We start from the raw sequence: 16,078 nt of genomic DNA on the forward strand, positions 1-16,078 counted from the left end.
GAAGTGTAAAAAAGTAAGTGCCTTGGTTTTTCTTTTCCTGCCAGATCTAAATATAATATTTAGAGGATATCCGATGTCATGAGTCTGTCTATAAGACTGTCAAGCAGGTTGGAAGTGTTCAGTTTGGTTTTTAGTTGTGCACAGCCAATAAGGGCTCAAACAAATCCCATATTAAGCTTTAGCAGTTGACTGTGAACTGATTAGGAAAGCAAAATGCATAAATAAATAAAATAAATAACACACTTCAATAGCTCCCCAACACACTTCAATGGGCTTATGTGCTAATTTAATGTTAAACAGAAATGAGCATAACATATTTAAAAATCCTCTTTTCTCAACTCTTGATCCACACCTCTATGAAAATGTCGACCCCACACCTGTTTATGTCTGTCTCACAGCATGACAGGGATACTACATGGGAAATCAAAGACTGGAGGAGTTGGGGAGGGTTTTAGTTATAGTCAACAGGTTGTTTCTGGGCAAACACTGTCCTCATGTGTAAACTAGTCTGGCACACCTTCTGTGAATCATATACTTGCCCAATAGATCTGATAAATGGGCTAAACATGCAATTTCTGCTACCAATGTTTTTGCATATTCAGCTCATCTAACAAACTAACGCTGAACATTATCATTCAGTAATACCAGTGGTGGAAGAAATACTTCAGTGTTTTACTTGAGTAAAAGTAGAAATACTACAGTGTAAATACTCTGTTCAAAGTAAAAAGTCCTGCATTCAAAATCTTACTTACTAAAAGTACAAAAGTAACAGCATTAACATATATTTAAAATACCAAGAGTAAAAGTCCTCATTGTGCAGAATGGCCCATTTCAGAATAATGCAAGTTATATTATTGGATTATAATTATTGGTGCGTTAATGTGTTCATTAGTTTGATGTTGCAGCTGGTAAAGGTGGAGTTCATTTTAATTACTTTATATACAGCTGGTTGGTTTATTCTATAATAACGTGATCATTTACTTGTTGATTATTATTTTGTTTTAATAATCAAAATATGCAAAGTAACTTAAGTTATCAAACAAATGTAGTGGTGTGAAAAGTGCAATGTTTGCTTTTTAATGTAGTAGAGTAAGTACTAAGTAGCATAAATAGAAATACTCAAATGAATTACAAGTACCTGCTCCTCAAAACTGAACTTCAGTACAATACTTAGTTACTTAGATACTTAGTTACTGATCAATTGTTTGGTCTTCCTCACAATAACATTGGAAAAAATGTCCATCCCAGTTTCTCAGATTTCCCTTTTATCGAAGTGATAAAAGTATCTGTGCACCGCCTATATCAATAACTGTCCACAAGGTGGCAATCATCAGTAGCATATAGTATGTTTCTATATGTTCAACTATAATACACTGCTCAAAAAAATAAAGGGAACACTAAAATAACACATCCCAGATCTGAATGAATGAAAAATTCTTATTAAATACTTTGTTCTTTACATAGTTGAATGTGCTGACAACAAAATCACACAAAAATTATCAATGGAAATCAAATTTATTAACCCATGGAGGTCTGGATTTGGAGTCACACTCAAAATTAAAGTGGAAAAACACACTACAGGCTGATCCAACTTTGATGTAATGTCCTTAAAACAAGTCAAAATGAGGCTCAGTAGTGTGTGTGGCCTCCACGTGCCTGTATGACCTCCCTACAACGCCTGAGGGATCTCCTCCCAGACCTGGACTAAAGCATCCGCCAACTCCTGGACAGTCTGTGATGCAACGTGGCGTTGGTGGATGGAGCGAGACATGATGTCCCAGATGTGCTCAATTGGATTCAGGTCTGGGGAACGGGCGGGCCAGTACATAGCATCAATGCCTTCGTCTTGCAGTTCCTGCAAGACGAAGGCATCAATGCCTTCGTCTTGCAGGAACTGCTGACACACTCCAGCCACATGAGGTCTAGCATTGTCTTGCATTAGGAGGAACCCAGGGCCAACCGCACCAGCATATGGTCTCACAATGGGTCTGAGGATCTCATCTCGGTACCTAATGGCAGTCAGGCTACCTCTGGCGAGCACATGGAGGGCTGTGCGGCCCCCCAAAGAAATGCCACTCCACACCATTACTGACCCACTGCCAAACCGGTCATGCTGGAGGATGTTGCAGGCAGCAGAACGTTCTCCGCGGCGTCTCCAGACTCTGTCACGTCTGTCACATGTGCTCAGTGTGAACCTGCTTTCATCTGTGAAGAGCACAGGGTGCCAGTGGCGAATTTGCCAATCTTGGTGTTCTCTGGCAAATGCCAAACGTCCTGCAAGGTGTTGGGCTGTAAGCACAACCTCCACCTGTGGACGTCGGGCCCTCATACCACCCTCATGGAGTCTGTTTCTGACTGTTTGAGCAGACACATGCACATTTGTGGCCTGCTGGAGGTCATTTTGCAGGGCTCTGGCAGTGCTCCTCCTGTTCCTCCTTGCACAAAGGCGGAGGTAGCGGTCCTGCTGCTGGGTTGTTGCCCTCCTACAGCCTCCTCCACGTCTCCTGATGTACTGGCCTGTCTCCTGGTAGCGCCTCCATGCTCTGGACACTACGCTGACAGACACAGCAAACCTTCTTGCCACAGCTCGCATTGATGTGCCATCCTGGATGAGCTGCACTACCTGAGCCACTTGTGTGGGTTATAGACTCCGTCTCATGCTACCACTAGAGTGAAAGCACCGCCAGCATTCAAAAGTGACCAAAACATCAGCCAGAAAGCATAGGAACTGAGAAGTGGTCTGTGGTCACCACCTGCAGAACCACTCCTTTATTGGGGGTGTCTTGCTAATTGCCTATAATTTCCACCTGTTGTCTATTCCATTTGCACAACAGCATGTGAAATTGATTGTCAATCAGTGTTGCTTCTTAAGTGGACAGTTTGATTTCACAGAAGTGTGATTGACTTGGAGTTACATTGTGTTGTTTAAGTGTTCCCTTTATTTTTTTGAGCAGTGTATATTAGTCTTACGTTATAGTAAATTGCACATTACTGGGTTTTGGACAGTTTGGGAAAAACAAAGACATCTGAAGACGTCTCCTTGTGCTCTAGGATATTGTGTTAAGTGGTACTTTTCATTGTTTCTAATCTTTTATAGACCAAATGAAATCAGTCTTTAACAAAAATAATCACAACTTTTAGCCCGTGTAGAAAATGTGAAGGTACATCCGGTTGTGCGGGATGGGAGTGCCATTTTGTGAGGGGGCGGTGCTGATTTCTCTCTTCCCAAAGTGTATGCACTCAGTCAAAAAGTGAGACAGTTCACCATGTCCGGGTATGTGAGTGGAGGCAGTGCATCAGCATCTGTAATTCAGCCTTGGGCTACCAAGTCACAACACCCCTTAACTGTTGGATTGCTGTTAACTAAAGCCTCAAGTGGCTTTTATAAAATGGTTACTACATATACCTGGCAAAGTCTCACAGCAACAGACTATAATTACTGCCTCATGTTCGCACATTCTCTGCCAACCAGTCATGTTGCAGTTTACTTCCATGTCTGTCCTGACACATATATGTAGTGAAGAACTTAAAGGAATCTGTTAGGTGTTAAGTGTATTTTTTGGCAAAACATGGATGTTTCACACACATCGTCCAGCCCAGCAGCACAGATCTATATAATCAGCAGTTTCACCATGGACACCCAAGATTACTGTCACCAATTCAGTATCTGACCAAATGTTTCCCCTTCTATTATACATTTTGACATTGAATTAATGGCCAGAAAAGTATTTTGCAGAACATTTTGATGTCACAGTGAAGCTGACCTTTGACCTTTTGGATATAAAATGTCATCATTTCATTTTATCCTGTAAGATATTTCTGTCAAATTTTGTCAAATGTATGTATGAATTCTTGAGTTATGGCCAAAAACATGTTTTGTGAGGTCACAGTGACCTTGAACATTGACCTTCGAACACTAAATTCTAATCAGTTCATTGCTGAGTCCAAGTGGACGTTTGTGACAAATTTGTGGAAACTCCCTCTAGACCTTCTCAAGATATCGTGTTCACAAAAATGAGATGGATGCATGGTCACAGTGACCTTGACCTTTGACTACCAAAATCTAATCAGTTCATCATTGAGTCCAAGTGAACATTTGTGCCAAATCTGAAGAAATTCCCTCAAGGTGGAGGTGGACGGACAGACAACCCCAAAACATAATGCCTCCAGACACGGCTGTAACTGCTGTGACACCAACTCAGTATCTGACCAAACGTCTCCCCTCCTGAGTTATGACATTGAGTAATGGCCAGAAAAGTGTTTTTGAATATAAAATGTCATCACATCACACAACTTTTTATCTCATTAGACATTTATGTGAAATTTTGTCGTAATTACCATATGAAATTTTAAGCTATGGCCAAAAAGGTTTTGTGAGGTCACTGTGAACTTAGACCACCGAAATCTAATCAGTTCATGGTTAAGTCCAAGAGAATGTTTGTGGCGAATTTAATTTCTCAATGTATTGAGATAGCTTGTTTGCAAGAATGGGACAGACGGAGAACCCAAAAACATAATGCTGGTATTTTTACCTCTGACCATCCTCGTCCTGGTGGATGACAAATTATTTGGGCTTCAGTTGGCGGTTGCCCCTTTTAGCTCTGCATCCCATTTCACAATAGGCGACTAATTGTCTTAGTAATACTGAAACTGTAATGCGGTCGCAGCTGTGTTAAACAGCAGCTTTGAACACTGCTCAGCCAATCATAATCTAATGTAGTTTTAAGCAGATATAAGTTAATTAATGCATTTGTCAAAAGATAAATCTCCTTACTTTGCAGTATATTGTTATAGATTGAGCCTAACCAACTTTACTTTTTGTAATTTAAGTATATTTTGATGCCAATATTTTTTTGTATTTTTACTGAATCTTTTAAAAGCAGGATTTTTACTTGAAAGTAGAGTATTCTGAGTATTTTTACACTGTAGTATTGCTACTTTTATTTTTAAAATCTCTGAATACTTCTTCCACCACTGGAAGCCAATGTGCAACATGATCAGAGTGCTAACTGTGAAAGAACGACACGACTGCATGATTTTCATTTGGTTTTGTTTTACTATAAACTCAAAATTACAATTTGTGTTTTGAAGCATGTGGTATAATCAACATTTAAAAGTCTTATTCAAATGTTTTTTTTCCCTTTCAAGCTGTAATACTCATCATGATAAAGTCACCGCTAAAATCATTCAAGTCTCCCAAATGTACCCGAACCAACAACAAGCCCTTAAATAGTGTTCTTCAGGTGTATATACTATTCCTCTTAACATCGCTGAATTTTTGGCAATAGTAAATCCCACGAAAAATAAAGTACCACTAGTCAGCTACCGTTGATGCATCTCTGTACCAAAGGCAACATCAGCAAAAATTCAAATCTGTACAGGAAAACGTTATTTGGCAAAAGAAAAGATTCTCTGCAAATCCAACCTGCCATCGCCTTCTTTATATTCTCATTTCCTTTTTCATAAATAGTTCAAAAATATTGCCAGTTTTTCAAAAAGGAAAGAAAACTGCCTCGACAGCCATGTACCAGACAATAAAAAAAGATTAAGTGAAAACAAGATGTAAATAAAGATCTTTGCTTTTGTACAACTTTCATCATCATTTTCAGTCACGGTTAAGTAATAAATTAACAAACAAAAAGGATTCAATCATTGCACTTCAAGTCGCAACAGAAACAAGAGGAGAAAGAAAGATCCACTCATACACACAAACTCCAGTTTTACAAGTGCACTATGAATTTGTTATATTCTTTTAAAAAAAAGTGTATAGAAAGAAAGTGAATAAAATCTCGCCTGTGGACTAAACATATTCGAGAGAGGAGTAAAATTACCTGAAAGTGAGAGTGGAAAGTGTTTATTTACCCTCTGATGCTCCCTTTTTTGTATTGCTCATATATTGTATAAGAATATAAGACAAAGTCCTCTCTGGCCGTTTGTTTTTTTGGCAGTCCCTCGGTGGATTTCAATCACAGGAGGAACGTTTGTCTCTTTAAGACATTCGAAAGTGACCCGACACCCTCCAGAGTTCAAATAACTAAAAATTAATCAGAGTGTAGGAAAAGCTCGAGTCCTTCTCATCTGACTCCAAGTGTTCATTTGGCTGACGATGAATTAAAGAAGATGGGGGAGAAAAATCACCGGCTCCAGGTGACTGCAGAATGCACCAAAGCGAAACTCGAGAAAAGAAAAACGCAGCTTGTTTTTTATTAATTAAAGTCTGCGTGATTGCTGGAGCAAAAACAAAAAATTTCCCCACAAACGGAATGATTTTCAAGAAACAAACCAAAAAAAATCTGATTTAAGAAAGTCAAGAATATTCCAGAGTGGAGCGGAGGAAAGGCATGGTCCAAGCAAAGCCTCTTTCACTTGGCTTGTTTGTAAACGTGTACTGTAGCAAAAAATGTGTGTACCGTTAATGCATAAAGTTGTGTGTAAACCTTTACACGTATACATGTGGGAAATTAATTTCAAGTTACATGTCGGTGATGATGTGCCAACATGCAGGTGGTTTCTTCTCTGAGCGCTGGCTGTGGTGTTGGTGGTGCTGTTGGTGACGGTGAATTCGCCTCTTTAGCTGCCCTCGATGAGCTTACCCAGCGTGTCTCGCAGCTCTGTCAGCTCGAAAATCTTGCCGTCCAGCAGCTCCAGCAGCGAGCGCAGGCTCTTGCGGAAGGCTTCCCTCTCCTGCTGGTTGCTCTCTAGACGCTGCTCCAGATCGCTTAGCTGGGCCTCCAATGTCTGGTTCCTCGACTCCGTGTCCTGAAGACAAACAAGATCATCAGTTTATTTAAACAGTGGTTCTCAAACTCTTAAACCATCCAAAGTTTTGATCAACTTTTTTTTTTCACATTTTCACAGTCGTGTAAAATGTGTGGAAACAATGCACTGAAACAATTCTGATAGCTCTAATTACTCCTCCTGTTTATACTCACCATTAAAAACTCAAACTAATAGATCTCTTCCTGATGTGCTTTTAGTGTAAATGATGAGGGACAAAATCCAGTGCCCCAGTTTTGTTCAAAAATATATTAAAATAACATTTACCTAAAGCCGATATGAGGCGTCAGCAGTCTGAATTAGACAAGTCCTCCAAAGGTATATGTTTTTAGCACAAAATTCCCTCTTTTTGTAACTGTCATTCCACTGCAGCTCAATAGGGAAATGCTGTATGAAGGAAATTTTATACTGAAAAAGAGTAACTGTGGAAGCTGCACCAGCAAACTGAAATGCATACTACTGCAATAAATGGTTAAAACCTTGAGGTAAGCATCCTGGCTGAACATAAACTCTAAACTAAGGCACGTCTGATTTTTTTAGTGGGAAATGCTGCATTCATGCCATGTTGGCAGGAAGATGTGACAACTATCGCCCCTACTAATACTGGATTTTTCCAATGTTGATATAGAGTGTTAAAATGACCATTTCTATATCCATTTCTCACCACCTTTTGACATTGAAGAAAACTTTGTTTTTCTCACGTTTATTCTGGTGAATAAAAATCCAGAAATAGAGGTCTGTGTTAAACAACAGAAAAACTATATCAAAACATCTGTTAAACTCTCACTCAACTCACGCAGTTTATTCCAAGTCTCATTTATCCAGTCATATATGCTCAGTACTTCCCAAACAGACAGCTCTTTCCCTCTGGGAACTGACCTGAAAGTGAAACTTATCTATGCTCTCTTCAAAACCAGACTGTAATTTCACCTCGCTGTACATGGGAGCTGCTCGTCTACCACTGCCTTAATCGGAAGTTTGTTTGTGTAATTGTACGACTTTGGTGAAGCCAAACTAACTTTTTAAAAACACCGAAGTCACACAATAGCCAAGACAAACTAACTGATCAAGGCAGGAGTAGACCAGCAGCTCCTGTGTTCAGCAAGATAAAAATAGCGCTTTTGTCAATGGAGTCTGGCTCTGAGGAAAGCATAGATAAGTTCCACTTTTACTTCAGTTCACCATCGGAAAAGGCTCTCTGTTTGGGAAGTACTGAGCATATGACTGGATAATACTGCACAAGTTGTGTGAGAGCTTGTAAATGGACACTTTGATATACTTTTGCTGTTGGTGAACATGGACCCCTATGACTTCAATTCATTTGGAATTTTCTCTGTTCTTGGATTCTTCTTTCAATGTGGAGGCATGCATGAAAATCAAAGTTTTCTTCACAAAATCACCATAGCATGGTGTGAGTGACTGATATAAAAACGGTCATTTGGGAAGTGAAGCATTCCTTTAAAGAACTGTAATAAATACACTGTTTCTGAATTAACTAAAGCTTGTTTTAGCATTTCTGAACTGAAATGTCTTGTTACTTGGGCGACACACGTGAAAATTCTGATAAATGTACAATAAGCTAATATCGCCCAACATATCAATGTCACTCTGGTGAAATCTTTTTGTTGTTACTACTTGTGTGATGGTTAGCTCTTCTGCTGGATTTTATTTATACTGATCTGTTGTTGCAGCCAATTTGGCACCAGTTTGTGGAGACATCTAGGTGCTTTTCACAAACTGGGAAATATTGAAGCTGTCAAAAATTCACCTTATTTGGAGTCTGAGTTAAATTTGCAGTTAATTTACAGTCTGTGGAATCTGACCTGAATCAGCTGCAGGTGTTACTGTGCGTACACCTGCATTACTCACTTGTAGTTTCTGTGTAAGGGAGTCTTTTTGAGACTGAAACTCGTTGGCACTCTCCACTTCTGCTTTGAGTCTCTCCAACTCCTGAAGTAAAGAGAGTAAATATTGAAGATGTGTAATACAGCTCAGTACACAAACACATCTACCTAAAACACTCCTCCACGTACCTCCTCCTTGGCTTTCAGAGCCGACTCCAGCTCTTCTATCGTTTGGTTGAGTTCTGTCTTTTGGGATTTGATCACTGTTGTTTGGCCACTCACACACTCCAGCTCTGTCACCTGGAATACAAACCAAAAAAATCCTCACAACATGGTCAAAATTTATTTTCAGTAAATCAGATCATTTTATTTGAGCAGTGATACCCGTTTGTGTAGCCTCTCAGCTTCTTCCTGATAGGCTGCCAGCTGTTGTTTCCACTGTTTGACATTGGCCGTGGACTCGAGCAGAGCCGCCGTCAGCTTGGCGTTGTTGCCCTTAAGTGCCGCCAGCTCTGCCTCCCAGTGCTTATTGATGCTGGATGAACTGGGATGTGAGGAAGAGACAAGACTATCAGAAAAGCTGAAACCAACTATAGTCCCTTAACATTTAATAGAACAATGTGCAAAGCATTTTAGAAAACTTTAATTTCTACGTGGTTATAACTTTTTAAAAAGTTTTTCTGCTGCATTAATATCCCCTAAAGCACAGCTGACAAAACTATCTCCACTCATTTAGTGGTTTATAATTAATAGGAAGCATGCGTAGTGTTTTAATGTAATGCTTTAATGCTGTCCAGAGGCCCGGGGACCAGATTAATAATGAATGAATGAATCGACATGAGCTGCAGCGCTCTTTGCTGCACTGTGCCAATTTCATTTTAAATCAGCACTCAAGAGAGTCGCGAGCGGACAAGTAACTCTCTCATTTACACTCCTGAATGTGATCATTTCACAATGTGGAGGTGTCAACAATTAAAATGTTATTTAAAGGGGACCTATTATGCTTGTTTTCTGATTCATACTTGTATTCTTGGTTTTTACCTGAAAATGTGTACATGCTGTAATGTTCAAAAAACACTTTCTCCGTACTGTCTGTACTGGAACACTTGTATTCACCGTCTGTATTTGTATTTTGTTGAAACTGTTTTGAGGCACTAGTGTAGCTATTTTGGGATCTGGGCCAGGTTTAAGTTTTTCAAAACATAGCATATCTTTATTTGTTAGAGACACTAGTTGCAAGGTTACTGTTTAATTCGTGTTTTTGTTTTCACCAATTCAGGATAGTTAGAAAAAAACATCACCAAAATGTCTGATTTATATTGTTCCACCTTCCCTTTATGAGCTGGGTCATAACACTCAGTAAAAAAACGCCACTTTTCATGGCACTATAACGTTAGAAAAACACCAACAGGTCACTACAAAACACTCATGCTTGGTGGCTAAAAAGCTGCTGGAAACACAGCAATGACACACTAAAACACAACCAGTTTTGTTGTTTGTTGGTCTTGAGCAGTGGTCTGCAGTGGTCTGCAGCTATGGCAGCCGTCTCAGCTACATGTCACGTCATCCACCACCCACACTAGCTCAGGATAACGTCACTTTACAAATGTTGATAGGATATGTCTGAAAGTTGCTAATGTAACGTATTCTTGGTTTGTGGAAAAGCAAAATGTCAACATTGTCCTCTGGCAACTGGGCTGTGTTTCTGTGACGTTAGCATGTAGCTACATGTAGAAGTGTATGGTACATAATGTAAACACTTGCAGTGGCGTGCCTGGAGCAGATGACCATAAAAAGAAGTCCATAACAAGCTGACGGCCATCAACATCCGACACACATTTTATATATATATATATATATATATATATATATATATATATATATATATATAGACATATATGTATGAGGAAGACGATATTGGGTGATATTTGGTTGTCTTGCTTGTGGCTGGATCTGTTCTGTGTTAACCTGGCTCCCGTTTACCTGTGTGAGAAGGGCAGTGCATTCTGGGAAGGCTCTGCTCTAGGTTCAGTGTGCTGAGGTGTGTCTGGTGTGACTCTCTCATCATCTGTACCATTGATGCTCTCTGAGGTCAAGGGCGACTGCAGGTCACCTGGGGCCGACTCCTGTTCCAACACATTAGTGAAACATCAAAAAAATATTATTAGAAAAAAAAAAAAGACTGAAGCAACAGGTCAACATTTTGGGAGAAGTTTATTTGCTTTCATGCCGAGAAGATACTAAATATGAAGCTACAGCCAGGAGAGAGTTAGCTTAGCTTAGCATAAATACTGGAAACGGGTATACAGATAGCCTGCCTCTGTCCAAAGGTAACAAAGTCCCCCTACTAGACTAAACAAAAAACTTTTATCATGATCATAAGTCAGCTTTAGAGGTGCTGGTAGGTGGATTTTGTTACCTTTGGATAGTGCCAGGCAAGCTGTTTACCCTTCTTTCCAATCTTAATGCTAACTTAAGCTAAGTGGCTGCTGACTGTAGCTTCATATTTAATGCACAGGGAGCAGTATCAATCTTCTTATCTAACTCTTGGCAAGAAGACGAACATATTTCCTGAATGGCTGAACTATTCATATAAATGTGGATTAAGACACACAAACAAATCAAAAATCAATAAAGAGTTAATGATTCTGTGCTCTCAAAAACTAACAGTAATTTCTGTTGAAATGGAATTAGGGACGCTAAAAGCTTACAGACCCTTTTTGTGCCTGAGGTGCTGGTTGCTGGAGATCAGACATATTTCCACACACACATTTCAGAACTATGACTCCATTTTCTGAAGACACCATGTCTCCTTTTCATTTATCTATGTCTTATAATCATTGTCATTTGTGATCGGCACTGCTCAAACATCCCTAATTGTAGCAGACTGTCACTTTTTGAGAGCATGAAAGGAGAACTGGAGGGATATGTGGGATAAATTCACAGAGATGGGGTTCCTTTGGCTGTTAGTCTGACATAAAGATGATAGACAATGTTGTTAAAGACTGATGACTGGTTTCTGCTGAAAAAAAATGAGTACAGTGATAAGACTTGGCTTTACTGATATGCAGAAATCCATCACTGTGCTCTCATTGTTTAGAGAATAATTCTTTTTTTTTGCAAGACTACTGCCGGGGAGGGGGGGTAAAAGTAGGGGAAAAAGGGCCATCGGGGGCAGGTAAAAAATTCTTTCCATTTCTTTTTTACCTTCTTTTTACCAGGTTTGTTGACTGACAACACATTCCTTTTTACAGCGCCACCCTGAGGGGGATTCATGGGGAGGTAAAACAAGCCACAAGGTGTTAGCTTAGTGGCTTTAATGTGAGCATAATGCTGAGTGAAACATAAAACAGCTTAGTACAGGATTGCATTAATTTCTCATCAATTTCTAATTCTTCTAGGTTGGCTTTGGTGTCGCATGGGGTTTGTTACCAACATTATTAACATATTTACATTACATTAACACTGATTCTCAACAGAAAACATACTCACACTGTAAAACACATTAAACAAGAATGGCTGGGAGATTATAAGGAGATTAAAATGAAGAGTTTTGTGCTTTAAACTGCACAAAACACAGAAAGTAAAGTCTTTTAGCATCTAGACTCTGGTCAGTCCCATGAATTTCTTTTCATGATCCTATACAGGTCATAATGTTGTGTTGAACCCTGTATTGCCATAGTTTGTTATGAGTTGAAGTTCATGCGATGTCTCACAAATGTGAGACATCTGACTCTATTTTGATAGTTAACAGCAGTAAGTTCATACATTCTGACATTACTAATATAACACCCAGAATGTCTGTGCTTTTAACTTAAATTTAAGATAAATTTGCTTGTATGAGTGCTTTCAGCCCATCACACACAGGCCATTTCTCCCTACCTGTAGAGTAACTTTGTGTACTGTTGGTTTGCATTATCAATTCCACTACCTGCTAGTTCTTACTAGAAATTGTCATGTTTGCTAACTAGTGTCAACAGATGTCTATCAATGTGAGCTATGTGGTAAAACAGTTATGGTAATATGAGGATGAGTGCTGCATACAAATGTACCCCCAAAAAGTACTTGTTTCTAGCAGGTTGCTTTATTTCCCAACTCTAAAAACATCTACATCTATAAACTACCATGAGATTGCCATCCTTACAGGTATACTTTGCAGGATTTCATAAAACAAACAAAAACAAAAACAAAAAACCACCTTGTGGTTTTATGCCTCCGCGCACCGGTCAAGTTGCACTTAAAGTTTACACCCATGTCTGTGAAAATGTAGATGCTTCACACACATCTTTTCCCCGGGCAGCACAGAAGATCTATACAATCAGCACAGTTTCAAGGTGGACAATCAAGATTAGTGTCACAAATTCAGCATCTGACCAAATGTCTCCCCGTCTGTTCCTGAGTTATGACGTTTAGTAGTGGCCAGAAAAGTGTTTCTGCAGAACATTATGATGTCACAGTAAAGCTGACCTTTGACCTTTTGGACATAAATTTACAACACTTTATTATTATATCAAATTGAACACGTGTGAAATTTTGTCATGAGTAGCATATGAATTCTGGAGTTATGGCCAAACATGTTTTATGAGGTCAAAGTGACCTTGACCTTTGACCACCAAATTCTAATCGGTTCATTGTTGAGTTGAGAAATTCCCTCAAAGTGTTCTTGAGGCTCCGGAATCCGGAGACAGCACTGCATCAAACCTATGTAAAAGCACCAACAGAAAGTTTTTGGAATATGATTTTTGATATTATAGTTTAATAGGTTAATTGAAGTCTGGCTGTTCAATAAATTTGTTTTAAATTGCATTTGTTTCCTTTTCAATTTAAGTTCCTATTCTTGCATAAGATTTTTTTGTTACAAGTATTTAAGTTGTCTATAATATTTTAATACAAGTAGGCAAATTTGGAAGTTACCTAAAATGCCCATCCCTAGTATCAATTCATACAAAAGTAATCCCTCAATCCCTCTCAGTCATCACTTTTGACTGACCATAAGTGAGTGGCAGTGTATTTATCTGCAGAGACTCTGCCCTCTGCCTCTATATTTTTTTTTATTTTGCTGTGTTTGTGATGTTCCTAAGCACAGCATGCAGGTGAGGTCGGGATTTCATAAAAAGGTAGTGAGCAGGTGCCAGACTGTAAGCAACAGCACCTAAAAAACTGAAAGACAGTAAGGTAAAACGGCAAGTGGACAAAACTGAGGTTTGCTTTTACTTTCACTTGTTATACTGTTTACAAACAGTAACGAACAATTCCTGCATCGTATACCTTTAACACTTTTTAATCAGAATCCTGCCTATATGGTCAAGTTGTTTAACTGTACTTATTCTCTGTGTGTATATGTAACTGTCTATCTTCCTTGTAAATATACCAGTAATTTAGTTTCTCTTAATCCTTCCTTTAGTGCTACTTGTATATACTATGTTATGTTTTATTGGTTATTCTATTGTTTCATTCTATTCTAATTTGAATATTTGTTATGTATAGATTTTCTGTGTGTTCAGCATGGAGGGGGCTGTAACTGCGTCTCACTGTGCAATCCTGTATTGTATAATGACTATAAAGTTAAACCTTGAACCTTGAGGTTGACTTCTTCAAAGTATGCGAGAGGATGCAGTGGTGGTGATGGTGTTTGATACCTGAGAGGGAGTGCTGGTGAGCTCCATCTTCTCCTGAGACTTCTCTTTTGCTAACCGCGCTGCCTCCTTGAACTCGGCAAACTTTTCTGCAAACTAAAAATAACAGGAGCAAGTTACACTACAGTTCAACAACAACTTCCACGTTTTCAAGACAGAGTATACACACTTGGATCAAAATCAGAGGGGTGTACTAGGAAGCAAGATTTTTTGGGTAAGGTACGTTAAGCCTAAAATCAGAGTTTTCAGCGTTACAGAGGTGGCTCTCCTTTAATTAGGCTAGGTTGCCATGGTAACTTATGTTGCATGTCTACACTTGTCCAGACCAATTTATGTTCTGAGTATTGCAGTGAAATCAGCTATCGGTGTCACCACTGTTGCAAAATCCCATGGACCGTGGTGCCAGAACTATGAGAGGTTCACTTCAGAGGAAGAGTGTTTGAAGACCAAATAGATGCATTGGCTTTTTCATGACAATATTCTCTAAGAGCGACACAGATTTCCAGCTAAGGCGATATGTTATAAATGCAAACGTGTTGAGCCGCATGTTATTAATGCCACAGTAATGATGCAAAACATCTGAGAAAAAAATGGTTTATTTTATTTGCAAGGTTGTTCTTGCTTTCACTGAACTACTTAATATGTTGATATTGTTTTCTGGTCCATGCTGGCTTTAAAAGAAACCTTGTATAAAATCACAGGTAGCATACTTTAATAGTTCACTATGTTATTTATCAGGATGACCTTTACTTGCATATGAAATGTGGTAGAATTTCTTCAAACCAAACCACAACGTTACCACTTTGAATTATGTTTTTATGTTTGGTCTTGATTTGCTGAAGTCCATTTAACACTGCTAGTATATATGACGTATTACAACTAATAGAACACCAATTAGACAACTGATTAGTTTACTGGTATTTGTCACATATAAAATCCTCACATATAAAATCCGATCAATAAAATAAATTTACCTTGATTTGGCCAAGAACTTAAGTGATTTCCATCCGTCCTTCATTATGGGTCAGTGTCAATATAGCCAATGTAAGTGCAGTTCTTGAGTGTAACATTTAAATCTGCTGCATCAAGTGTAAAGTTTAAGAGCTGTAGAATGTGCAGCTGTCATGTTAGAGAAAAAACAGAGTGGTAATATAAATATATTCACTTTTCTGTGAGCATCCCTCTCTTGCCTTATTTGCAGCAGCAGTGTTGTTTTTGCTGTAATAAGTTTTTCATATTCTTCATAGGCTTAAGTAGGCGGCACATGATCGATCCAAGAGTCAAACCAAACACCCTCTTTTTCAGGAGCGTGCACAGAGCCTGAGGAAGAAGGCCTGGGTTAACAAAGGCAGTTGATAACCACCTGTTATGTCTGACTGGGTTTTTAGGCTTTGTCAATCCAGCTAAGGCAAAGAAATCCTGGCTCTGTCCAGCTTGCTTTGTGGTAAACCCTTATGGATTCCACTGTGGGTCCAAGCGTTCTCACCTTTACCAGGTTGCTCTCAGATGAGAAGCCGAGGCCGTAGACTGTGTTCGCCCGACTGTCGGCCCACTGTCCAAACTTTTGCGACGTCTTGGTGAATGTCATATTGGGGGTGATGGTGCTGTTGATAATGGCCTGTGGAGGAAAAAATACATTCAAAAAGTTAAAATGAAAATTTTGTTTGTTGAAGCCCCATTTATTCAGTTAACAGCTGTTAGTGGGGCCGGCTGTCGTTTGGTGAGAGCAGCTAAATGTCCTGACATCTACTGGGACGTGGTGGTAGTGTGAGTGTGTGTGTCATGTATAGACTGGGGTTTGTATTTGCACTGTTTGGTAAA

General features: G+C 39.2%; 1 protein-coding gene across 1 annotated transcript in view; it reads right to left on the bottom strand.

Moving 5' to 3' along the window:
- Positions 1–5,036: 5,036 nt before the first annotated feature.
- homer1 (homer scaffold protein 1) overlaps positions 5,037–16,078 on the bottom strand; it is a 36,731-nt gene continuing 25,689 nt past the window's right edge. Inside the window, exons 3-9 of the mRNA XM_033647731.2 lie at positions 15,744–15,875; positions 14,261–14,353; positions 10,605–10,747; positions 9,006–9,165; positions 8,811–8,921; positions 8,647–8,727; positions 5,037–6,759 (exon numbers count right to left, since the gene is read on the bottom strand). Coding sequence (XP_033503622.2) covers positions 6,571–6,759; positions 8,647–8,727; positions 8,811–8,921; positions 9,006–9,165; positions 10,605–10,747; positions 14,261–14,353; positions 15,744–15,875 — 909 coding nt within the window. The 3' untranslated portion in view covers positions 5,037–6,570. The remainder of the gene's footprint in view (positions 6,760–8,646; positions 8,728–8,810; positions 8,922–9,005; positions 9,166–10,604; positions 10,748–14,260; positions 14,354–15,743; positions 15,876–16,078) is intronic.

Source organism: Epinephelus lanceolatus, chromosome 19 (assembly GCF_041903045.1).
Source record: "Epinephelus lanceolatus isolate andai-2023 chromosome 19, ASM4190304v1, whole genome shotgun sequence".
NCBI classification, from domain to species: domain Eukaryota; kingdom Metazoa; phylum Chordata; class Actinopteri; order Perciformes; family Serranidae; genus Epinephelus; species Epinephelus lanceolatus.